Source organism: Hippichthys cyanospilos, chromosome 2 (genome assembly GCF_059441005.1).
Source record: "Hippichthys cyanospilos isolate Australia breed blue-spotted pipefish chromosome 2, RoL_Hcya_1.0, whole genome shotgun sequence".
NCBI lineage: Eukaryota > Metazoa > Chordata > Actinopteri > Syngnathiformes > Syngnathidae > Hippichthys > Hippichthys cyanospilos.
In genome coordinates this window covers 5,440,469-5,467,842 of record NC_142370.1, presented here as the reverse complement: position 1 = coordinate 5,467,842, position 27,374 = coordinate 5,440,469, and the positions used below count along the sequence as shown (strand labels likewise).

At 40.6% G+C, this 27,374-nt stretch overlaps 2 protein-coding genes across 2 annotated transcripts; one reads left to right on the top strand and one right to left on the bottom strand.

The window, feature by feature from the left end:
* The first annotated feature begins 169 nt into the window (after positions 1-169).
* Positions 170-18,041, top strand: clcn4 (Cl-/H+ antiporter 4). The gene is made up of 12 exons (XM_088441866.1): positions 170-763; positions 2,593-2,747; positions 2,832-2,931; positions 5,327-5,514; positions 6,977-7,099; positions 7,168-7,374; positions 7,455-7,535; positions 7,768-8,313; positions 8,586-8,772; positions 11,484-11,882; positions 14,750-14,966; positions 15,045-18,041. The coding sequence occupies exons 1-12, from the start codon at positions 748-750 to the stop codon at positions 15,133-15,135; spliced, it is 2,310 nt and encodes a 769-aa protein (XP_088297992.1). The 5' UTR covers positions 170-747; the 3' UTR covers positions 15,136-18,041.
* LOC148426976 (high affinity cGMP-specific 3',5'-cyclic phosphodiesterase 9A-like) lies at positions 18,021-27,281 on the bottom strand. Its single transcript, XM_088441879.1, has 14 exons — positions 26,748-27,281; positions 25,887-26,036; positions 24,629-24,668; positions 24,452-24,554; positions 24,241-24,383; positions 23,471-23,530; positions 23,225-23,402; positions 22,380-22,502; positions 22,216-22,308; positions 22,076-22,143; positions 21,585-21,687; positions 21,281-21,385; positions 18,323-18,469; positions 18,021-18,217 (listed from the first exon to the last, which is right to left on the bottom strand). Exons 1-14 carry the CDS (start codon positions 26,833-26,835, stop codon positions 18,125-18,127), a joined length of 1,494 nt encoding a protein of 497 aa, XP_088298005.1. The 5' UTR covers positions 26,836-27,281; the 3' UTR covers positions 18,021-18,124.
* Positions 27,282-27,374: the final 93 nt, after the last annotated feature.

Sequence of the window (27,374 nt, the reverse complement as noted above, 5' to 3'; positions counted from 1 at the left end):
AGGAATAACATCCTTCTCATAGATGAACATTGTTTTTGTCTAATCAAGTTGCGCTTTGTCACCCAATCAGCCGTGAGGCTCCACCCAGACCCACTCCATCAAGTAGGGAAAGCTTAGTGTACTCCTTTTGTGTGTGTGTGTGTGTGTGTGTGTGTGAGTCTTTGTTTTTGTATACCATTTTTTTCTCTCACATGCTCATTTTTGGTGCGCTTCTTTTTATTGTATGCTATTTTTTCTTTAATGTGCCTTTTTTCTTGTGTGCTTCTTTTTTCTTGTGCACTATTACTTGCGTGTCCCTTTTTCTTGTGTGCTTCTCTCGTGTAGCCTATGTGGTTTTGTTTGCATTTCATATTTGTTTTTTTCTTTTAGCTTTTGTTATTTGCACTACTGGGCCGCCGTAGTTTTTTGCGCTAGTGGCATACATTTATTTTAAAATTGCTCAGCAAGAATCAAAATCAGGGTTTAAACGTTCAGTAAAAATGACTATAAAACGGCCTATTCATAGGACTGTTATTTGCTGCGTGGTTCGTCCTTGTATTGTGGTCTGCGTTGAGGCTCGCTGAATAGCAATCTCGCGATACTTTCAGCCGCTGATAATGGCTGCAGGAAGAGCGAGACTAGAACATTTATTGGTTTGACGATTTTTGTCTCCTTCACATGTACCCGAAATGGCAGCGGTGATTGCCCTTCAATAAAACACATTAGGATCGCGTTATTCTCTTCGAGGGTGCGCGGACGGACTCTAAAATGGAGGCGGCCGAAGGTAACTTGAATCAACATGCTAAATAGTTAGCTGACGAGCGCTGCTAATTTTTAAATGCACTACTTGTAGGCAGCTTGATAATATTACGAAGGCATTCATTGTTGGGCAATTTCTTTTCATTAACGCTGTTGTTTGATACAAATTATAAATACAACAGTAAATTGTTCACACAACCAAGTCTAAACTGCCATTGGTGTCCATATGTTTCGAAAAAGAAGTGTGGCGATAGCTCAGTCATCTCTAGTGACAAGATTAAACATTATTCACAACAATTTGTGAAGTAAAGGTACTACATTAGCGTCAAACTTCAAGGAAATATCTCATTGACTGTGACCATCTCAACGATGGCTGTAATATACACCCAAAATGCTCATTCAATGAAAACTTCTTTTGATATTCATAACACTATGTAAAATCAGATCAGTTGCACTTGGGAAATTGAGAGTGCTTTGGAGACTTAATTTCATTCAAATTAAAGTTTGCGTCGTACTTCTTAAATGTCGTCTATTATCGAATAGTGCCTGTGTAGTTAGAAATGCATCCTCGTATGACATCGTCTCACAAGATTAGAATGCCTCAAGATTTTTCAGCCGTGTAAAGCATGAGATTTATTTTGTTTTGGATTTTTGACATGGAGTACACCTGTTAATGTTCTGCTTGACAATAATACTCTGCCAGATGTGGTGAGAAAATAACCCGAGCCAACTCTACATTGTTCTGAAAACATTTATAAAATGCCAGTGTGATTTAAAGGGACAATGTGTAAGATTTGGACCAATTTTTCTTACTGACCATTTTTCATTACGGACAGCAGGAGTTGCTGCATTTACCATTGTCTGTAGCTATATCAGGCATGGCAACCTCCAGAGGAGTGCTACTACCCCCCCCCCCCCCCCCCCCCCCCCCCCCCCCCCCATGTAATATAACTTCATGATAACTAGACCCACGATTATATTTAAAACATACTGTTGGTGATTAAGAACACATTTACTTGCAAGATTTTGAAATTTATAGTCATTTAATTTATTCCTTTACGATGAAAATCTAAATCTTACACATTTTCCATTTTTTAGCCCTCCAAATTGGCAATTTAATGTGATTTAAGTGTGTTGGGTTGTTAGATCTAGTAAAGACTTGTGGCTCTTTGGCAGCAACAGGTTGTGCGCTATAAAGTCAGCCTCGACATATGTTCCATGAACAACTTCTAAATAAAAGCCTGTGCGTTAAAATAGAAGCATTTGTGTCCATACAATATTTGGTACGATCACATTTATTTTGAAGTCTCACCAAAACTGACATGTGTTTTACTATCAAGGCAGGAACAAGCAGTGCATTTTTCTGTGTAATCCATTGACAAAAAACAACCATGCGAAAAAAGGATCTTGTTCTGTGCAGGAACGATAAACTTTGTGGCGTCCTAATTTCATGAGATCTTGGCATATGAGATCTTGTCCCATTCCCAGCTTGCATAATTTTATTGCTCGTTCATGTGCTATGTATTGTGCGAGCATTGACTACGCCTGCCAGGAATTTAAAGTGCATCTACCTGTATGGTGCAGAGAAGGAAACGTATACGTGGTTTTGTCATGGTTTCTCATTAGGAAAAACTTAACCACCCCCCCCCCCCCCCCACGACATTGTTGGTAGCTAGGCAGTGCAACCATTCATCTCCCATTCAATACGTGATAAAAGAATCTGACAAACAATTTATCAAAGGATTTTTTTTTTTTGTCTGTTTTGACTGCGGAAAATTGCCAGATTGACTCAGATTCAGAACCTTTCTTTCTCTAGTCCAACTGTCCTAGTAAGAGTCGTGCTGCTCTCTACAGGTGTGAATAGTGCAACACCCACAGATGAGATAAATGGAGCTGGCAACTTAATGGACTTCCTGGAGGAGCCCTTCCCTGACGTGTCTACATATGAAGACTTCCACACCATCGACTGGTTGAGAGAGAAGTCAAGAGATACTGACCGCCACCGCAAGGTTAACTAAGTTTTCTTTTTGTGCCACTCCTTCTTATTTTTATTCAGTTTATGTATGAACACAAATGCATTTTATTTCCTAAAGATCACCAGCAAGAGTAAAGAGTCCATATGGGAGCTGACCAAGAGCCTGCTTGATGCATGGTCAGGCTGGGTGGTAATGCTGCTTATTGGACTCCTCTCAGGTTTGTCAGGAGCAACTCCACATGACTTCTGTCACAGCATACCTTCTATTTCTGGTCTATTGGATTAGTTAATTATATAATTGGGACATATTAAGAGCCTAATAATTTTGTGGAATTTTTTGGAACCGCACTAAAGGAGAGGGAGCTTTCCGCTCTAAAAACCACATCACAAACGTATGGACGGGCCTTTCTATCGCTGTTTCTGTCGCGGCATGGTCAACGCCTTAAATTTAGACTGGGGGGTTGCTGTCCGCTGTCCGCTCTATAAACCACATCACAAACGTATGGACGGGGCTTTCTGTCGCACTTTCTTTGTAATCGCGCAAGGAGTGGGGACGAGAAGTGGAGTGAGCTTGCTGTGCACGGTATGGAAGAGTACTACATGAGTACGCTGCCGGGCGCTAGACCGCACAAGCACACAGATTGGATAATTTCCCACAGCCGCGGCACAGTGGTTGAAAGACACTGCTGTAGTGAACTTGTTAGAGGAGTGGAAGGGGGAGGTGATTACAATGAATAGTTTACACTTTATTATGAAAGAAATCTAGGTAAGACTTTACCAACGGTCTGGCGAATGTCTGCTCCTCTGCCCCGAGTGTGTGTGTGTGTGTGTGTGTGTGTGTGTGTGTGCGTGCACCTTTTGCTTTGGGTGGGCTTCATGACTGACACAAACATGCCTGTGGGGCGGTAGTAGATTAAAACTCCACAGGCACGCGCCGTATACCTCATGAAGCGCACCCCGGCGTTGTTGTTGTCAACACACATGCAGGAGGCAGAGACAGAAGAGCAAAGATGACGTTCACTAGACCGTTGGAAACCTCTTCCCGAAATTTATTTCATAATACAATTGTATTTCAAGCATAAACTCTCCTTTGAAATCATCTTTGATCATGTACAGATTAGATTTTCATTTGACGTCCGGGCCGCTACTAATATGACCGCAGCTACGCGAGACTTCAAAAGAAAGGACGTCACTATTTTCTTCTTCTGTCGGCAATCGGCAATCCAGATTGCTGAAGCAGCTTCCAAACGGACAATTGTTTTATTACGAACTGTAACCACTGGCTTAACTGAATTGCTAAAGGTGATGGAAGCCGTCTTCTAATGTTCGTCTCGTCCTTAATGTAGCGAATGGTGGATTCGTTCACTCCCAAATGGCAGGCCACGGCCGCGTAACTTCTCCCTTCGAGAAGTATCACCTTCCCAGCAATTGTCATCATTTTTTGATGGCATTTAGGCTCAGTACAAGCCTTCGTGGGAGCAGCACGCATGGGAGCTTTTGCAAAATTTCAATATGTAATGAAAAAAAAAGAATCCTTGAAGTTCTGAATCTGCGTAGTGGAAAAAAAGTCCGCAATGTGGGGAATCAGTTCGATGGAAAAACAATCCGTGATGTGGCGACTGTGATAGCTGTACCGCGAAGTATTGAGGGTTCCTTGTAATGCGTTTCATAACCGAGGTACCTCACTGTGCTTATTAAATGGATTAAATGGATAATGAAAATGATTTACATTCAATTCTACACCTCTTTCTTGCCATGGTATCCACGGTCATGCCTACTCATTGTGGTGTAAGTTTATACCACTTTCAGACGGGCTATTCAAAAATGAAATATCAGCCACTTTAACCCCTGGGAGAAATTTAGACTCAATTGGTGCTTTTTAATGTCTTGATGTGGCATATCAAAGGAAAAGCATACCAAAAAAAAAGACACTAGGAGGCTAAAATATTGCATAGATTGTCAAAATATGACACATTTCAAATGTCACGCTGCCGTCCCATCTAAATGCTTGCAAACGGGAGGTGGGAGGTCGAGAGATACATCCTATAAATTTCAAATTTAGCCCATGTCAGATTAATAAACTGCCATTTAAAACTGGAACTATTGTCAATTTTGGACAAATTTAAAACTTATTATTTTGTCATGCATTTCCTCCAATTTTTGCATTAATCCTTTCAACCGTAACTCGCTAACGGGGCGTAATAGAAATATTTGTGTTGAAACCCCAAAACCACCGGGTGGTGCTAGCGGTGAACTTAGAACATTTGCAAGCCTTTGAATGACTTTGATGATTGGCTTAGCCTGTACTCCCGTAATGAAAAAGCCTTTAAAAGTCATAATAATATGACAATAAATCATTTCAATTTCATGAATATATAAATATATAGCAAAGTTACATTTGCTATACTTTTGCATACTTTTGTATGGATAAGGCTGATGCCACTGAACATTTTTAGGGGTTGAAAGTAAATATTTAAAATCCTCGGACACTCAGGGGAATCACATTACGCAGTCCAAATTAGTGCGCATGTACTCTCCCGATTATTTGGTGCTTCAGGGTAGTGCGCAAAATGCATTTGGCAGGACTCAGGTGTTCTGTTGTGTCTCGTCCAGGTACATTAGCTGGAGTAATCGATCTGGCAGTGGACTGGATGACAGACCTGAAGGAGGGTGTGTGTCTGTCCGCCTTCTGGTACAGCCATGAGCAGTGCTGCTGGACTTCCAATGAGACAACCTTTGATGACCGTGACAAATGTCCCCAGTGGCAGAAGTGGGCGGAGTTGATGACAGGACATGCCGAGGTCAGGGCACGACATCTCCATGATTTCACAATTGCAGTGGTATAGAGTTTGGAATAGAGTTGAATTAGTTCTTGGATTTGAACTAAAACAAACTCGGTTAGTAAACACTGCTCTAAAATATTACAATTTATGAAAACACAAAGTAATGACATAATTAGATTTTTTTTTTCGAACTCATTTTTCTTCAATTGTGCTGCTTATTCTAGTGTCCACCCCTGGGGGAAGTTTAACTCAGATGGATGCAGCACTGTTTACACTGAGAGTCTGGTCAAATTAAGATCTTGCCGCTTCTCGCCACTACAGACGTTGATTTGAAAGGGGTTTCATGGTTTTCTTGCCGTCTTGCACTCCATGACTAGCTTTGGCTAGTGCTTTATTCAGTCACCTTTTGCCAGTCTTTCTTCATTTATGGGAAGAATAGAAAAAAAAATCAGTGACAAATGGTCACATGCATGGCTGACGGGTGTCACGTGAGGCGGCAAAGACGTTAAGCTCCACATATTCCCGTGAGCCCAAGAGATGGAAAATATGGGCAGAGAGTGTGTCCATAGAATGTTTGTAGGTTGTGATTATTTGAGGTGTAGGAAAGGAACGTGCACCGATTATGTGGCAGGCAGGATACTCTTTTGCATTATGCGTCACACGAACTGGGCTGCAAGATGGCGCATGTTCGAATGAGTTGACCAGTCTGTTAATATGCAGCTGTGGATGGACGGGTATACTGTAAATTGAGATGTCCCATTTTCTTTCATCATTACAGCAATCATATTTGTCAGTTTTTACAAAGGATTACAATTACATGTGCGTGTATCAGTTCTTATTTTACCTCTGGAACCTGTTGGATCCCCGAGACTAGGAAAACCAAAAAAATTATGGGTCCCAACTGAAATGCTTGGAGTCTGAAAAATTGCACAATAAAAAGGACAAACTAACTGAGAATCCCTATTATTATGTGAAGCAATATTTTGGCACACAACGAATGCATACTATATCGAATCAGAGGCATATATAATCATTTTGAGCCTCGTAAATGACATATTACATATTTTGCATTCAAATTAATGTTATGTAATTACATATTTTGCATTCAAATAAATGTTATGTGGAACAAATGGTCTGTTTTGAGTTATGCAGTTACAAGTCGACCCCCCCATACGGAGGTTGAAAATGAGGGGAAAAAAACTTGACCTGTTCTCTGAGAAATACGATAGTTCATAAAAACATTTATGCATATTATACACCATTCACAATAAATTGGGTTACTGTTATTTGACTGAGTATATCAATATCATTGATAACCACTTTTATTCTGCCACATCGTGAGTGCCTGGTCATGTGATTTTTTTATTTTTTTTTTAACAGCTCAAAATGAGTTCAACATATTATATTTTTCAACATATTATGTTTTTCTTACCATGAGCAGAAAGTCATTTTATGTCACATCATGTTTGGCCTTCTTTAGGGAGCAGGAGCCTACGTGTTAAACTACTTTCTGTACATCCTGTGGGCTCTTTTCTTCTCCTTTCTGGCGGTGTCACTGGTGCGTGTTTTTGCGCCGTACGCTTGCGGCTCAGGAATCCCAGAGGTGAGCTAATGACGTGGAATCATGCTTTCGCAACCACTGCAAGTCAAATTGACCTGACGTGTTTTCAGATCAAGACCATCCTCAGCGGGTTCATCATCCGTGGTTACCTGGGAAAATGGACTCTGCTCATCAAAACTGTCACACTGGTTCTGGCTGTGTCGTCGGGCCTCAGCCTTGGAAAGGAGGGTCCTCTGGTCCATGTTGCATGCTGCTGTGGCAACCTCTTCTGCAGTCTATTCTCCAAGTACAGCAAAAATGAAGGCAAACGGCGAGAGGTACTTGCTTGCTTGTTTGTTGTCTCTCATATGATGTGCTTGGACATGCTGGCTCACCACATAAACGGTTTGGTGTGCAGGTGTTATCAGCTGCAGCAGCGGCCGGCGTGTCTGTGGCCTTTGGTGCACCCATCGGTGGGGTTCTCTTCAGCCTGGAAGAGGTTGGTTCTGTAATCACCACACCCCATCTACATTATAGTTTCTCTATCAACAAGCTAGCAATATTCCTCACTAATGTGTGCTTTTCAAACCGAAGTTTCAAACCAGGAGAAGGGGGCAGGAAGGAGAAGAAGGAAAACTCCCTTTGAAAAAGAATATTGTGATTTGATTTCTAGCCTTATTTCAAACTTTGCCCTGCCTTGACCAGTCACCTTCCTCCCTTGTCTACTGCAGGTCAGCTACTACTTTCCCCTCAAGACTTTATGGCGTTCCTTCTTTGCTGCATTGGTTGCCGCTTTCACGCTACGCTCCATCAACCCATTTGGCAACAGTCGCCTGGTGCTATTCTACGTGGAGTACCACACGCCATGGTACATGGCCGAGCTTGTGCCCTTCATCCTTTTAGGCGTATTCGGTGGACTATGGGGGACACTCTTCATCCGCGCCAACATCGCATGGTGTCGACGAAGGAAGACAACCCAACTGGGAAAGTATCCGGTTCTGGAAGTCATCGCGGTGACCGGTATCACTGCTGTGCTGGCGTATCCGAACCCGTACACCCGGCGCAGCACCAGCGAGCTCATCTCTGAGCTCTTTAACGATTGTGGAGCGCTGGAGTCGTCGCAACTCTGTGACTACATCAACAATCCTAACATGAGTCGACCCGTAGACGACATTCCAGACCGCCCAGCTGGCCCCGGTGTTTACAACGCTTTGTGGCAACTGGCGCTGGCTCTAATCTTCAAAATTGTCATCACCATCTTCACCTTCGGCATGAAGGTCAGTCCAACTCTGTTTGCGTTTGGCTTGGAAGCCACTTGTTGTCACATCAGTGTTGTCATGTACTATGTGGCTGTTGTCTCTTTGCTCGACACCTTGATCTGGTTTTTCTTTCCAACTCCTTTCTGCCACTATATTCTTTCTTTCCGTCTCAAAGCATCCGGCTGCCTCATAGTGCCTGCGTTCAGTTGGAGATGTAACATGTCCTGTTGTAAATGTGAAATGACTTGTCATAGAAAAGACAAGCCTGATAACATCTGTGACATCACCAGATCCCGTCAGGTCTCTTCATTCCCAGCATGGCAGTCGGTGCCATCGCAGGTCGAATTGTGGGCATCGCAGTGGAGCAGATGGCATACCACCATCACGACTGGATCATTTTCAAAAATTGGTGCCGGCCTGGCGCTGACTGCGTCACGCCTGGACTATACGCCATGGTGGGCGCTGCCGCCTGTCTAGGTAAGGGAGGATCTCATTTTCGACCTAGTCTCTGTCTTATTTTCCTGTGTTGAATTTGTCTAGCAATCGCAATTGTGTTTATGGGTGTGTGCCGTATTTCTCAGAGTACAAGTACAAAAATCTGATTATAACTCTCCCCTTATCTTTAGCGGTTACATCGATCATGGCTGTCCAATTATAACACATGGTGTGTGTTATTAAAATGACAAAATTACGATACTTTTAGACACACTTCTTCATCGTATATCACATAAGTGTCAAACTCCAGTCCTCGAGGGCCGGCATCCTGCATGTTTCCAGTTTTCTCTCACCAGCACACCTGATTCAAATGAAGAGTTCATTAGCAATCTCTGTAGGACATTGAGAATGACCCTAATCATTTAAATCAGGTGTGTCTGAAAGAGAGAGTTCGAAAACATGCTGGAAACTGCCCCTTGAGGACTGGAGTTTGACACCTGTGGTATGTTGAATATCGTACGGTTGCGGTTATGGGGGAGGAATGAGACAAGTGCGAGGCAATGTGCGCATGCAGACGCAAATGTCGAAATTGATGTTGTGACGATGAAATGATTTGAAGTTTCGATGCTTTATTTTTTTTGACACAGCTGAATATTCATTTGTAGAAAAGCACTATACTATGCACCAAAGAGCTCCTCCCTATTTGCTCCTCCCATACGTCCTCTCCTATCTCCACGTCAATTGTTCAAACATCCTCATTACTCTTCCACGGATAGTCATCTTAAAACGCATCCAATTTGTTTGAAATGGAGGACTTCGGAGATGATTTGCTGATCATCTTACTTGGGATGTTCTTTGCCCAAGTTGACCCCCCTGATATGGGGGGTTGAAAATCAGCGAAAAAAACGACTTGTACTTGGAGAAATATGGTACAGTGGGCCCCCGGTGTACGAGATTAATCTGTTACACGGTTGGGATTGTAACGTGAATTCGCTGTATGGTGGGCAATCCAAACCTATGTTAATTAGCTAATACGTGTAAAGCCCCAGGTAAAACCATCAAAATTGTAAATACATATTAAATTTTTTAATCAAAATAGTATAGTAAGTGCTACTTATATATGCATACAACTAAATAACATCATAAATAAAAATTATACAGTCGAACCTCTATATAGTGAACCTCTACAAAGTGAATCTCTCTTCATAGTGAACGAATCTTTACGGTCCCTTGCAAAACAGCTATATTTGACGTGTATGTAAAACCTCCTCATAGTGAAACTCCACATAGTGAATAACCTCTTCATAGTGATGCTATTAGTCAGTCCCTTGACAGCATCTACCTCTATATTGTGAATATCTGAACTTATCGAAAATTGTGAAGTTGTAAAATTGGGCGCACTGTCGGGATTTCCTCCCTGCCTAGCCGCTCTCGCGCGCCGCGACTTTCTCTTGCATTTTCACTTCGTCCGCCGTCCACTGCGCACGCGTTTCTCCGCTGGTCATCCCTCCGAAAATTCTAAGATGTCGGAATCTGCCGTGAAAAGTATGGATGCTAGATCTATAAGTCGGAAGCGAAAGCCTTTGTCGTTGGAGGAGAAGTGCGACATAATTCGGAAGTGTGCGAGTGGAGGCATACCGTGCAACCTCGTATTGACAGTTACTTTCTCCGCGCTGATGACATGCACTGATCATGTTTTATTATGATCATATACTGTATTCATTACTATTGTTGAATAATAATAGAGTTTTGTTCAATGTAAAATGTTTTTACATTAGTTTTGCCGCATTAGATTTTAGTGTTTAAACAACTTAAGTTGTTTAATGTACATTTATTTACATATTTATTTTTAAAAAAACGTATATAAAATTATTTACATATTTATTAAAAAATTATTCACATATTTCATCAATGAATTCTGAACATTTTAGGAAAACCTCTATAAAGTGAATCTCTCTTCATAGTGAACTTCTCTCCTCGGACCCTTGAAGTTCACTATGTAGAGGTTCGACTGTATAAAGGATTTATTTTTCTTTGCGCAACGAGCTTGTTATGGCCATATTCCCTTGTGAGGGTAGCCTAGGCTAGGCTAGTTTAGCCTTCTTTGTATTTCTTGATTATCTCCAGCTTCATTTTCATTTAAATCATCTTACTTGTCTCTTTAACATCACTAGCAATCTAGGGACCCATGGTTAACCAATTCAAGTTTGAATTAAGCACTAAAATGCACAATAAATACAATATTGAAAGCACTCTCACACGGGATGAAGTCTTTAGGCAGCCTTCTTTGTGACGCTGTGCACTGGCCAATAGCAGACCAGCATCTTCTGACCCCTATGACGCTGACCAATAGTGGACCAGTATCTTAGGGAGTCGTGAAGCCGACCAATAGCCGGCCAGCATTGTAAGCAGTGACGAGTGTAGTGACGTATGAGCGTATTGCCCCCATTAGACACACACGCGAACTGACTGCCATGTTTGAGAAGAGGTTTTATTTATTTATTTTTTATGTCACATGGTGAAGAAATTGGCATAAAGTGGGGACAAAAAATGTCACGGTTCACATTGTAAGGTGAAAAAAACGTAAGGCAGGGACGTTATAAACCGGGGGTCCACTGTATTTGTGGTTTAGTTGAACTTTTTCAGTAGTGTGTGGTTCTCTTGTGTGAAAGTGTCTTAGTAGTCTCGGAGTGAAAAAAAAATGGACGTAAATGACGAGGCGCTTTCTTAGTCTTTATGTCGCATAATTTCAGGCGGCGTGACAAGAATGACTGTCTCTCTGGTGGTCATCATGTTCGAGCTGACGGGCGGCCTCGAGTACATCGTTCCTCTAATGGCGGCTGCCGTTACCAGCAAGTGGGTGGCGGATGCCTTCGGGAAAGAGGGCATCTACGAGTCACACATTCAGCTCAACGGGTACCCGTACCTGGATGTCAGGGATGAGTTCACACACCGCACCCTGGCCGCTGACGTGATGCGGCCCCGACGGAACGACCCGCCGCTGGCCGTCCTTACGCAGGATACCACTACTGTGGAAGATGTTGAGATGTTAATCAAAGACACGGATTATAATGGCTTCCCGGTGGTTGTTTCCAGAGATTCTGAGAGGCTCATCGGCTTTGTGCAACGCAGAGACCTCACGCTCGCCATCAGTGAGTCAGCTCGCTTCTCTTTTAGCAGGCCACTCATAATACTGCTGGACATTATTTCGTTGTTAATAATCCTCTCTCTGGCCTTGTTAGAATTACCATCCTTTCGGTTAGCTGGCCGTGTAAACAATTACCGTAATTCCCCAAACATAAGATGCACCTTTTTCCCCAAAAATGAAGGCCAAAAGTAAGGGTGCATCCAATAAACGGCAACTTAAAAAATTGATTTAATTATTTTTTATTTGACACCATTTGAGGAAGATCTATCAGCCACATAGTCCAAGTTTTGACGCACGGATGTGCATTTTTACATTGGCCGTCTTACTTTTAAATAGTGACCATAATTAGATGAGCTAAAGGAGGGCGACGCCAATTGGTTGTTAAGCATCAAGAGGCTGTTGCAGCTAACAGCAGCACGTGTTAGCTGAGGTTGTTACAGCATTATTTTTAATAGAAGAAGTGGGCAGACTGAACCAACGTCCATCCTTATTCACACAAACATATTACTCAAAGCGTGAGGACAAAGTTATGATCTCTCCAAGTTGATTAAATGAATAGTGCACCAGTTAAAGTACTCACAAAGGTATTCTATTGGCATTTAAACACTATCATACTTGGTGAAACGCGGATACTGCTCAACTTTGGGTGTTTATGTTCAAATGAACCTGAATCGTGTTGCAAGGAAAAGGAAAAATGTTGGATTTGAAGTGGGCTCGATACCCCACAAATGACCCAAGGAGAGGTGTAAATAACAACACAGGAGTCAGAGATTAAGTTTTACCACTGCAGTGGGGAGAGCTCGAAAGAGAGCGTGACCATGTCAGCCTCGTTGCAAAGTCTCTCTTCCCTCTCTCTCTCCGAGCTTTCGGACTGCAGTCTTTTTATTAAAAAACTGTTAGTGAGGTGTGGGGGTCTCACATTCCAACCGTCACACAACATGAGCATTGTGCACCGTGGCAGAACTTGCAGATAACTTGCGATTCAGGCCTTGACCTTGACATTGTTTTTAACACACACACACATATGAGATAGAGGCGCTGTGGTGTCTGAAAAAGTAACAGTTAGAGTACATGAAGCAAAGCTGTTGTACTAATGAATCAGCCGGAAAAGTAGCAATTAAAATACATAAAGCAAAGCTGTTGCACTATTAAATCAGCCAGTTTATCTTACAAAAAACAACAGCTTTGAACGCATTCAACATTACGTTCATTGGGCGTTCATTGATCGCTCACAATGTGGGAAATCTGAAACACGCTTAAGCATTACAACCACTAAACTTGCGGATACGAACACGTAAAAATATAAATCATTTACAAAAGATGAGATTCATTCTGTTTTGTTCTTGTTTTTACATTGTTACCAAAGTGTTGGTGCATCTTATACATGGTAGTATCGAACATACCAGCAAAAAAAAAAAAAAAAAACAGTAGTCACTCGCAGTCAATAATTATTTTACATGACGATAATTCTTGTCACCTGAGTTAAGGATGCATCTTATACACAGGTGCGTCTCATATTTGGAGAATTATGGTTGTATGTTTGTTTTTCCACATTCAATCAGTAATCAGTATAAAGTATTTGCATTAGGGATGCACCGATACAACTTTTTCCCCCGTTTTTTGGAGTACCTGTACTTATTGGTACAAAGATACTTGATGATGCCACGTGTGATGTGTAATCAAATATTGTTCAGAAACACACAACACAAACCTTTCCTCTGACATGACATTACTGTTTAAGAGCAACAACATGTCATTGCTAATCACAACATCCCAGTGGATGTTTTCTAGAAATCTCTTTCAATTGTAATTGTTCTCCATGGTCCACTGAGAATCCCCACTTTTTAAAATCTAAATTGTGTCAATCATTTCTCGAACCCTTTTAGAAACTTGAGAATAAATGCAGTAGAATCAGGACAAATGCATTTAAAAAGTAAGATGTGGAAATGTTGACTATAGAATGAAAGTCATTTCTCCTCAAACGTTCTGATGTGGTCAGGAGACATTGAATGAACAAAATGGGTCATTAGCTAGAACGGGTGTCAAACTCGTTGTCAAACACCTTGTTACTCCGTGCTTGCGGACTGCACGGAGGAAAATCTATTCCCATGTGAGCCAGGAAATAAAATGGTGCAATATATTTAAACTTTAAAACAACAATGTATTGTTGTTTTTTTTAATCCTGTCCAAAATAAAACAAGTACAACATCACTATTAATTGAAAAAAAAAATACCATTAGTATTAATCATAAAGGATTTCTAATTTTTTATTAGTTAAAATAAATCAGCTCATTTTTATACTTCACAAAGTCATCTTGTGGGCCAGTTTGAACGAAATTGCGGGCCAGAATCGGCCCGTGGGCCATATGTTCAACACCACTGTTTGAAAGTATCTTAATTTACATAGGATAAATTTACAGTTAGATTACAAGTTACACTTAGATATATTAAACACCTAGTTCTGTCTTTGCTATATATTTATACAACTTCAAAACAACAACTTGAAATGTCTTATTCTTATTACTGTCCAAAATAAAACTAGTACAACATCAATATTCATTTGTGACATGACATTTGTCACGGTCATCAATGTTAAGATTACTATTAATGATAAAAATGTCAAGTTTTTTAATTATTAAACATGCAGCTCATTTTTCTACTCTACAAAGTAATTTTGCGGACCGGATTAAACCCATTTACGGACAAGAACTGGTCCACGGGCTGTCAGTTTGACCCCATTGATTTAGAACTTGCCGTGTTTGAAATAGGATCAGACAAAAATCAGGAAAGGAAATGGCATCAATACATCTGAAATGATTGTACAAAAAAGAAGAAAGAAGCCAGACACCAGATTTGTGCGATCTTTTGCAGAAAATGCCCGTCAAAAACAAGACGGTGTCGTGAGCAGCTCGGTGGTGTACTTCACTGAAGATGTGCCACAGTTGCCGCCCAGCACACCTCAGCCCTTGAAGCTGCGCCGCATCCTCAACCTGAGCCCCTTTACCGTCACGGACCACACGCCCATGGAGACGGTAGTGGACATCTTCCGCAAGCTGGGCCTCCGCCAGTGTCTGGTCACACGTAGCGGGTATGGTCGAGGACGGGTCGGCAAGAATACAATTAATTCTGTTATTGGCTGCTTACTTATATCCACTTCTCCATCCAGGCGTCTGCTCGGCATCATCACCAAGAAGGACGTTCTGCGTCACATGGCGCAAATGATGAACCAGGATCCGGAGTCCATCATGTTCAATTAGCCTCTTGACCTTCTGTGAGAAGACCCTTCCCGTTTTGTGGACAGACCAACCTCACCTTGTGCGCTAATTCACGTGCGTGCCGTGAATGTCTTACAAACATGGTCCGGGCTTGCACACTCACTATACCTTGACTTGCAATGCACCAAGTTTTTTGAGTTACCAGCCCTCTTTTTTTCTTTTCTTTTTTTCCTTTTGAAGTACTTCAGGCATGCCACCACAAGTTGGCGGCAGCAAATGTCAGAACATCCGCCAAGCAATGCATGATTCGATCTGTATACTCAACGGGTGCCTTCAGGTACGAGTGACACCGAATAATAAAATGCGAGCTATTATTATTTTTGCTTTGACTTACAAGAGGAAATTTGAGATCTGAGTGGCGACAGCGAGCTCAAATCAACACAAAAATAACTGGCAGATGAAAAGTAAAATAAAAAAGGGGTTTCAACCTGTTTAACCCTTTACTGGGCACATTGGCCACTTTGGGCCGATAGTCTAAACCACAGGTGTCAAACTCAAGACCAGATCCTGCCTCCATACCATTTTATGTGGCCCACAAAATGCTGATTTGACTTCCAAGTTTATGGCTAAAATACCAAACTTGCATGTTGTCTTCAAATTTTGAATGTTTTGAGGGGGTAAAAAAAACAACCATTTTATGTTCCCAATTTCTCTCTAGAACAGTTTTTACTGGCCTCTGATTTCAAAAGTAGCAAAGTACAGTCGGCCCTCGGCTTACGAGCACCCTGATTTACGAACAATTCGCCTTACGAGCGTGGATCAGGGAGAAGTTTAGGGAGAATTTTGTCCTCCGCTTACGAACAAACCTCTCGCCTTACGAGCAATTCGACATGCCGGCCATTGAGTATATAGATATGTTCTCGTTTATTTGCGTCAGTAAAATCAACAGTAGCGACAGAATTAATCATCAGTAGATGCTTGGGGCAGTAACGTGAACGCTATTGCTCTTACAACGTCACACTGACTGTCTCACTCACGGTGTCTAAATATATTACCATTTAAGTGTAGTGTTTGTACAGCTAAAGGGAAAAACAGCTGACATGAAATTAAATGTGCCGATTGCAGGACAAAGAATTGTCATTGGTTTAAATGTGTGTTTTTTTTAAAATTAATTGTCAATACATTCCAACCGTTTAAAAAAAAAAGTGCGAATAATTATCAGTCAGTCACGGAGATGCGAATATGCTATTGGTCGATTAAGGTCACCCGGTCTCACTCACGGAGATGCTATTGGCCGGCGTCACACGTCAATCACAGAAATGCCGATATGCTATTGGCCGAACGCCTTTATCTAGCTTGATGGGACAGGATGGAAGTAAGGAGAGAAAATTAGTGAAAAACGGAATGTTGTGAAGACTTTGCAAACTTTATCTGTTAGACATAGCTTCTAAAATTACTAGCAGCGGTAAAGAAAGAAATAAGAGGATGATGTTTTAGTATCTGCGTGATTTGCACCCTGACTGAAAGAGTTACTGTAACACTGTAAGAGCAATAGCATTTCTATCGCCGTGTTGACTTTGAGGTAGGGCTCTGTCCCCCTCTGCTTACACCCAGCTCAAGTCTCGTCGTTTTAAAGGTAAAAGCTATTTATCCATTGTAATTATTATGTAATGTAAGTGTACAGCAGATTATGTCACTTGATTTTAATATATGTATACAGTGTGTCGTTTTTACCTAAGGCTTCGGCGCGCGTTGCACGCATTCACGAATTAACATGGGTTTGGATTGCCCGCTATACGAGCAATCCGAGATACGAGCGTAGCCGCTGAACGGATTAAGTTCGTAACCCGGGGGCCCACTGTATGTGACTTAACTTAAAAATGTCATTACGGCCCCCTAACAGAAACCCTAACTACAATATGGGCCACGATAAAAAAGAGCTTGACACCTTTGGTCCAAGCAGGCAAAACGTCCGAAAGCGTCCGTAACAGCCATTGCTTAAATTCTACTGTACCCCAAAATTTCTCTACAATCCTAAAAATTCTTGCCTGTTTAGGAGTTAAAAATAGAAAAAGGTGTGCCTAATAAAGGACATTTTAGCCTGTGCCCAGTAAAGGCTTAAAGCTACTTCCGGATTAACAAAACACAATCATAAGAGAAAAGAAAAACAAAGCTATATTTAAAACAATTAAGTATTGTTGTACCTTTGCTTAACAATGTAAAGCAATGGGGTAAAAAACATAGGCTAACAAATAGTATCCTGGTTGAGGTGTTAACGGCTTTACGCAATAGATATTTGGAACACAAACCGTGCAGCAACACATGTAAAAGTCCAATATAACTACTCGCGGGCAGATATTCTTTCACATAAAATGAATATCTTTCAAGGTTAAAAAGTCACTTGTAGTTGTGGAACTTTATTTTTTTAATTTTTTTTTCGTCTCTTCTTTTTGTCTCTTCAAGGATCAAAGAAATTGATGGTTATAGAGACTATGAACTGATTATTGTAATTGTTCTAAGTGATTATTCCAATACTTTGGCAAGTTACACTGGACAGCCGAAAATCACAGGCTTTCAGCTTTGCTGAGCAACATCCTGTAGATGCAGGATTTCATTTGTGCTGTGAATACAAACAAAGGGAACTGAATTGTTTACCTAAAGTTAACAAAAGGCATTTTAATGTCATATAACGAATGCTTTTGTTGTGGTGAGAAAGAACTGAACCCAAGTCACACTGTCACACGGAATTCCTCATTTTGTAAATATTGATCTGTACATCCTGTCTTGAAATGGCAAGAGAATTTCTGTAATGTATGTGTATTTATGTGATTTCATGTTTTATGTCGGTGACACCTGAATTAATTTTCCACTATTTATCCAACATTTGCACTTTTGGTTGGAACATGTAAAGGCAGTCGTACGAAATAAAATGTTGAGCTGACCTTTAATTTGCTAAACACCGCTTATGTGATCATGGAAACACAATCTACTCTCACACATTTACCGAAACATAACTCGTAAATCTTGATCTTCAGGGTTTACTGGCTGCCGACCCCTGCTGAGTGACTCTCTCTAGGTCCGAATAATACTCCAAGGCTCGCCTCACTGGCTCCAAAATGTGTTGCTATGGGCAAATGCACAAAAACACTAGCCACGGGTGTTCAATGAAAGGTGTGGTTTAGTATATACAATATTATTTTTTTATTTATTTATTTTTTTTTTCTTTTACCTCCAGACAGGGAAAGAGCTTAGTGAGCTCTGTGAAGAGTGGTAACAGGACAAAGCGAATAAAGCTTGTCTGAGAGGACGGCTTGGACACTTTGTCGCGGTCCATAATTGGAGTCACTGGAAGCCCTTTGAGTTTTTCGGTGTCGCCCTGCAGTCACACAATGACCACAACACAAACATGCTATGTGCCACGTTATTCTCCAAAAAAATGTGCTTTAATAGCGTTTTGATCCTCAAGAACTATATTGAAGTTAAGGACTATACTAGTTAGTGCTTTGCTGACATCTTAATGTCCAAGCTCTATGTTAAAGTGAGACAAAGAGCTTCATTTAGACCAGGCTAGTCCAAATCCAGTCCTCGAGGGTCGCCCATCCGGCATGTTTTGGAGGGTTCTGTCCTCCTACCACACCCGATTCAAATGATCAGCTCATTAGCAAGCTCAGCAGAAGCCTGACAACAAACCTGATTATTTGAATCAGCTGCGTTGGATGACGGAAACATCAAAAACATGCAGGATAGGTGGCCCTCCAGGACTGGGTTTGGACATGCCTGATTTAGACAAATGCACTACAGTGGCACAGATCCTTACAAAATTAATTTGTTTCAGAAGTCATTTCGTAATGCGAATGTTTCTTAGAGACAAATTTTACATGTAAACAGCCTGGTTCATTCCCCCAAACCTTTTAAAATCGTAATTGTAGCATTAAATAATATAAATGCAGTTCATTTGTTTGCCTTGAAGCGCTGGTGTATTGGTGGTGCATGCAGACAAGTTTCTGTTGGTCCTTTTACTTGTATATTTATAATTTTGCACTTCCAGTGATCCAGGCATCTTTTACAAGTCCACAGGAGCAATAATATTTATTTTGGGATCATTTTGATCTTGTAAATTCAATTTAAGTTGATTTTACGGTCATGCGAAGTACTTCTTGTATGTTATGCTCACATGCTAACGACACTAATGTCAGATGCGACAGCATGCTAATTACAGTAACTAGAGATTCAAGAAGTATTCAGCAGTTTGTTTACAGCAGCAAAAATTGGCATGTACTGTATGTGTCTTTATTCGAATATGTAGAATATTAGCCGTAGCTAATGTCAGGTTTACGTTTGTTACTGCTATGTCGTGTACTGTTCGTGGAAAGCGTAAGGCCACAAGAAACATCAGTGCAAAGATCTGTGTCTCGTTCAATAAATTATGCAAATCCATCAAAAACCGTAAGAGATGCTTACAGTATTAGAAGGGGAGACGTTGCGATGTATTACTATATAGTCTTTTTCAAGAGAGTGCTGGTTTCTCGTGTCTCATCAGTATACGCCAACAATTTCCCCTTTCGTGTCCTGAATTTTATTTCCGAACTAAAGACGATAATTTTTCAAAGAGGCGTTTCGTAGCCTGAATTGTTTGTAATGAAGCATTCGTAAGTAGAAGTACCACTGTACTTTTTTTCCATATGATGCCATCAGGATGTAACACACATTAAACTTTGGGTGTTAGGGGATTTTTCACTAACCTGGCTTTAGTATCACCCAACTTGGGCTTACTTTGAAAGGGTCATAACATTGTCAAATTTAAGTATATTTGAACTTTTAACCTCAAAATGTTCACTGGCTTCAGCACTTTACATATACCTCATATACCCATACATATGTATATTTACAACTATATACTGTAGTTCAAGGCTGTGAAATGTTAACAGCTATTCAATGCTGCAGATTTTGGAGACAGGAATAAAATGCTTCCAGGAAGCAAAATAAAAGCTATCCTGCAACATTTAGTTCTTGGATCGAAGCCTTTTGTCAACTACGAGTCCCGCAATACATAGCAAGAATTTTGCATTATGAGAGTGAGGCTAAGCCACTCAATGAAGTCATTGAAAGGCTTGCAGATGTCATAAGCTGTCCACTAGTGCCTTTTTAAAACGGCCATGGTAAAACTAAGTGCTGTACAGTAAAATAACTGTGTGTAAAAACATAAAACACAAATCAAGTGAACAAACAGAAACACCGATAAAACAGTGCAATGGTGATGTCAATGTTCAAAGCATATTAAAAGCAGGTGAGAAAAAGTGTGGTTTTAATAGATTTAAAAGCACAGAGGGTATGGGCAGATCTGACTGACAGTGGCAAACTATTCCAGAGCCTTGGGGCAGCTGCTGCAAAGGCTTGGTCGCCTTGAGTCTTTAGCCTGGTTTTAGGCGGAGCCAGCAGCAGCTGCTCCGCAGACCGTACGGTTTGAACTGGGGTGTGACAGTGCAGGAGATGGGCTATGTAAGTGGGGGCCAAGTGATTTTGGGCTTGAAACATGATCAACTGAACATTTTTAAAATCTATTCAGAATAGAACAGGTAAGCAGTGGAGAGAGGCCAGCACCGGAATGATGTGCTAATGTTTCTTGGTGTGAGAGGAGACGAGCAGCTGTATTTTGGACCAATTGTAACTGTTCAATAGAGACTTGTTCAAGGCTAACGAGCAGAGAATTAGAGTAATCTAGAGCCTTGATGAAATGAAGCAGTGTATAACACGCTCCAAATCTGCCCGTGAAAGATAGAGCTTAGTTTTGGCTAGGAGCAGCAAATTATCTTTTTTTTTTTTTTTTTTTGGACAACAGAGCTGATGTGGTTGTCAATTTTAAAATCCCTGTCCAATAGCACACCAACATTTCTAACAGTAGCACATGTTTTTACACCTAGGCGACCCAGGAGGTTAGCGATAGAACCTGGGATGACTTGGCCGAAATGTTGTGCTTAGAGAAAATAGAACCAAGTGTTAAGATGTACAGGATGAAAAGAATGGGGCAGACAACAGAGCCTTGGAGGACTCCGTAAGTAAGAGAGGCTACATAGGAAGATAAAGCCCCTTAAATGAACTGAAACGGATCTGTTGCCACTCTGGTTTTTGAACCTTGCTAACAGGGTGACATGATTGATCAAAGTTTGATCATAACACTGCTTCTAACCTGGTTGAAGAACTCCTGCAGGAGACAGTCCAGCCAGGGCTCGGCCACCGCCATTGGTCTGGCCTCGTTGGAGATGTCACTCACTTTCACCATGATCTTCATCAGCTACACACAAGAAAGGAATTATTCTTTCCAGAATAAAATCAAGAACCTCAGTATGTAAATGAGAACATGGACAAATACTGGATTTTATCTGATACTGACACAATGTACAATACTGTACTTATTTAAGTCACGAGATGAGAGCAGTAGAAATGGTCCATGAGCAAAAGAGGCTTTCTTGTGTGAAGGTTCAGATCTTTACCACTTCCTTGTGATCCTTGTTTCTGAAGTCAAACACAGGCTGAATGGTCTTGAACTTGTTGAGGATTTCGTTGTGTCTAGCCATGTCAGTGGCTAGAATGCACCTGGAAACACGTGACGATGTCATTTAGAAAATTTCTCAAATATAACTGTTATAGAAAATAGGGATGAGCGAGTATTGATACCAGTTATCATATCGGGTCTATTTCAGTGTATCATACTCGCCATGACCGATAAACAGGTAGTGGTCGCTCCCTTTGAGCAGTTTTATGATTACTGACTAGAAATTACAAATGAGAATGGAAAATTCCTCTAAAAGTCATGGAAATTTAGGGAAAATGCTATACTGGAATAGATAGGGCTTTAAAAAAAAAGATCTGTATCGGTATCGGAGACTCCTCAAGAGATGAGTACTTGAGCTGGTAAAATAGTGGTATCAAGCAATAGAATATAAGCAATAGAAGCAATAGAAAAGAAACGGATGAATGTTACTTGATCATTCCTGCTCGAATGTGTTTATACTGCTGTGTGGTCACATGTTTCAGGATGTTGGACTCCTCCTGCACAGATTTAACAAAAGAAAATTGAGCAACTTGTCAAATCTGTTTATGCTGAAAAGATGATGCAGACACCTTGGCCAGAATGCCAAAGGCAACTGCGCAGTGGTGGTTCTCCAACGGAGAGATGTCATTGTAGCGAAGAGCCAGGTCGGTCTGAGCATTGATCTGTCACATTCAGACAGACAAACTTTTAAAACAACCATACATAGGGAGGAAAGCAAGAGTAGCAAGGCAACCTGATAGACGTTGTTGTAGCCGGGGTGGTCGAGATCATGGCACAGAGCGGAGGACAACATGATCAGAAGGTCCATCGGATCCAGCTTGTTCCGAAGGTCTGTCAGCCAAATGAGCCCGTACATCTGAACAAGAGTGTGTGTGTGTATATATATATATATATATATATATACATTATATATATATACATTATATATGTATATATATATATATATATATATATATATATATATACATATATATATATATACATATACATATACATACATATACATATATATATATATATACATATACATATATATATATATATACATTATATATATATACATTATATATGTATATATATATATATATATATATATACATATATATACATATACATACATATACATATATATATATATACATATACATATACATATATATATATATATATATATATATATATATATATATATATATATATACATACATACAAGTACAGTATGTATAAAACCTTACCTATATCAACTTGTTTTCAATATGAAGACATAATTATAAGGTGTGCATTGTCTCATTAATATTTCTTTTTTGCACTCTTCAAAGGGAGAGCCCATTGTCCTGTTGTCCCTCTTCAATCCTTCAACACCTTTATCCTGATTTTGTCTCCATAACAAACCTATGTCCTTCTCTGTCCATCTCAACCCAATCACCCAAAGCACTACACATAGCCTGAGTTCTGTTTGAAGTTTCTTCCTTTGAGGGAGTATTTCCTTGGCTTCATCACAAATCACTTGCTCATGTTGGTTTCAGTTGGTTTTCTTACATATAGTACACAATGTATGAGAAGACTTTGCGCTCGTACCATCTGTGTGACGCAGAAGCAGTGCTGGAAGTTGTGGAAGGGAATGTTGTTGTAGTGGCAGTAAACTTCAAACAGGAAATTCTGGAGAACGTCCACTTCGATGTGGAAAACTGCCGTGAAGTCCAGGTCGGTGAACATCACCTGAAGGAGTACCAGCATCTCTGGCTCCTCCCACTGCCTGTCAAGAGCTCATCAAATGGACATGGACGGAGCTACTGCATGCCTTGAGAGTGTGTTAGCACTCACCAATTGTCAAAAATAGGAGTTTTCAGATGCTCTCTCACTTCGTCGGTCACCTGCAGTGCGCTGCAATCAAACTGTCTGTAACATACCTAGACTGAACGTTTTTAACTGTGTGTGGTATTACCCTGCTGGATCCAGAACACATGAAACTTATTTGAGAGCAAGCTTCTTGACAGTCGGCAGCACATTTTGCTTTAGAATGGCCTGGGAGATCCTACGATTTGACCCGAGATTCCAAAGATTCAAGGCACCATTTTTAAGGTAATAATTTAGTCTCAGAACACAACTCAGTCTAGTCCAAGTTTCATATTCTGTCCGTCTTCATTCTAAATACAGCACAACAGGTCTTTGCAGGGTACAACGACATTTCAAGACTCATCGGGCATTCTGGGGCTAATTGTGCTTTCCATGATCAAAAACCTTGATCTCAAAATCAGGGCAGGGGCGTTCCAATAGAGAAATGATCCAAAAAATAATTACAAACCACCCCAAAATGGTTAGGAGTCTGAATCTACAAAAAGTTCTTTTCAACATCTGTGGACGGATCTTAAAAGTGCCGTCTGGAGAAAGTCACTCTTGAAAGCTCTGACAACCGGAGCGGTTTCCTCACAAAAGCTTACAAAAATGATCTCAATGAGTTCAGATTTTTTTCAGTTTGAAGTTGTTTTAAGTGCCCTTTGTGGGTATGGGTTACCAACAATTTTGTCCATGTGTTTACTTGTCCTAGTTCACTGTGAATTGGGATCTACAAAAGAAGTAGTCCACTAAGTCACCTCATATTTAGAAACTTTCTGCGAACCTCCCGATGCTCCTCTTCCAAGTTTGACTGAGGCTCTCTGACTTTAGTAGGGAACTTGGAAAGCTGTTGGGTAGTCTCATCCCTGAACAGACCCATCCAGCTCAGGTGTTTGACGCTCTGACAAGTAACAAACATTCAATCTCAGATGCAAACAGGCCAATGCAGGTTTTGTCAAGATTACAAACCTCAAGCTTTCGCTTGAAAGACTCCACTTGAGTCTTTAGGTCACTGATGATTTCTGGAGTTTTCCTTGCTTCTTCCAGGACTTTGGCCTCCAGATGACCAACCCTGAGGCCGCACACCAAGGGAAGTGAGACTTGCTGTCTTTCGCAAGTGTTAGTCAACCTCTAAGACAAACTCACCTGTGCTCCATGTTGTCTACCTCAGTTGAATTTGCAACGTCTGGATTCGGAAACAAAGTTGGGGATATTGTACTAGCGTGTTGAATTTACAGTTAACCCAACAACGCATCATGATAACATTCATCACCACCTATTCATTCATCTTCTTTTGCTAATCCGGGATGAGCATCTTGAGCAAAGAAGCCAGGGAAACCTCACCTTGCCATAACAATTATTGTTGAACTTAACCCGTAGGGGAAATTCTGACCCAACTCGGGCTTTTTGTTGTTGCTGTTGTGTGATGGCAAAAGAAAAGCATACAAAGGCACACTAGGAGGCTAAAATATTGCATAGATTGTTCAAACAGGACGACTTCCATACTGCCGTCCCTTCTAAATGCTTTCAAACGCAAGGTCGAGAGATGCATCAATTAAGTTCATGTTAGGCTCATTTACTGCCATTCAAAATTGGGAATATTGTCCATTTTGGGCAAATTGAAAACAAGATATTTTATCATGCATTTCCCACGATTTTTGCATTATTCCTTTCAACGGCAACTCGTGCACGGGGCTCAATTACAATTTAAAAATATTTGTGTTGACACCCCAAAACCACTGGTGTTGCCAGTGGCCAACTTATGACATTTGCAAGCCTTTCTAGTTGAAAGGCTTCGATGATTGGCTTTGCCTGGACTCACATAATACAAAAGTTCAAACGTCATTACTGTAATTATGACAATAAATATTCTTATTTTAATTCCTATTATCACATTTTTACCATTTTTGAACATAGAGGGGACGTAGGTAAGCACCCATCCAAAAAAATAACGTATATACTGTATGTGAGTAGGATGCCACTGAACATTTTGAGGAAAATCTATATTTGTATTTGATGATGTTATGACCCTTTCAAAGTCAGCCCAAGTTGGGTTGGTGAAATATCCCCGTACACCCAGGTGTTAATGATGATAAACTTTTTTGAATTCAAATGTCCAACTGCTCAGTGTTTCAGAACTCTTTGCACTACATGCTGTTCTCTCTTGTCAAAGAGTTGGCCAATCAAACGTCTTCACAAGGTCAAATTGTGTGAAGGTTATTTTTAGAGCATTGCTGAGTTATCTTGAAACTCCGACCCTATTTTTTGAAAGTGATCTATGTGTATGAAGGATGTACAGCCAAAATATTATAGAGATCACTGAAATTCTTTTGAACAATAACAACAAGCAAACGTTGTTAAAGACAGAATGAATGTTGGTGCCGCTGCAGAAGAAGCCACTCACTATGGAGGTCAGATGCCACCACCTCCAGCCGGTAGTACGAGTCCTGGGTGTTGGTCTCCAGCATGGGTGAGATATTCACCATGCTGCCGTTTGTTTTGTAAAGCTTCAAGATGTGATGAGGAGGTGCCTCTGCTGCTGATCGGAACAGGTCTGCCATATTACACAAGTCATTACAGATGATAGGCAGAGTATGCGCTTATTCATTTCTGCAACCATACAAGTCCCAAGTCAATACTATTATACAAAGTGCAGTATAAAATATTTTGTTATTGTTTTAGTATCAAATACATTGTTCAATCGCTTTGCACTTAATCTTTCGCCCCCTCAGTGCGTCTTTTTTGTTGTACTGTACAAGTTTGAATAATTAAAGAGTTAAAGTAAATATGGATACTGCAGTAATCTTTGTCTCGAACATGTAACATATACTTTCCACATTTTAAAAATTCTGGTACCCACATACACATGCATGAAATGTCCTGGGGGCTGGAGGCTGTCCTACTTCGCAGATTTCACTTTTTTGGGATGAGTCACCATTGTACGCAAAAAAAAAAAAAAAAAAAAAAAAGAACGAGGGAACACTTTATGCCATTTCTTTGGATGATTCAAGTTGGTTGTTGGGACTGATTGGTAGATGGTTTGTTTCTGTGTCACTCAAATGAAGCTCCTTATCCTGAGGACCTGCCACTACCACATGGATTTCAAGTCCTTTCAGGCAGCATCACACATTTTTTTTCAATTGTGATGTAAATGTGACATTCATATCTTTTTCGATCCTTTCATTTTAAACAACTTAATTTGATAAAGAAAATGAGACATATATGTTGAAATGTTATGAATAGATTCTAATTAGTGTACTCTTACCTTTAACATCTTCAGCAGTGCAGTCTGCCCCAAACTCTGCTCGTTCCAATCGGCCATTAACAATAAAATAAATGATTTTTGTGGCCATTTGAGGGCAAGAAGGGAAATGACAAGCTCCAGGAATGAAAATGAGATCCCAACAAAAAAGGAAAAACGTAGGAGCCCATTATGTGGGGGAGCACCTGCTTTTGACAGAAATCCCACCCACCTGCCCAGTCACACAATCAATTTTGTCAGACTGTTGCACACATCATTCAACAATTCGCCTATCACTTCTCATTACACCAAGTAGTTTACAGCCACCTTGATGTAGGAACAGTTCTCACGCAGTCACCCATTCACAATATCCTCCGAACGAACAGACAGTCACTTTAGAGATGACTCCACTATTCATTTTAAAATAAATTGCATTAGTGTCTATGTGTTCCTGCCATGACATTGAGCAACAAAGTTCATTCATTCATCCATCAGTATTCTGCATCTTCTCTTTGCCTAAGTCACGTGTGAACTCTAGCCTGTCAGCTGCCGACCACATAAGACAATTCGCTCTTTGAAAACGGAAGGAAGTCGATGTTTCCGGAAGTTTGCGTGATGTCAATTTGAAAGGACCTATCCCCAAAAAACATT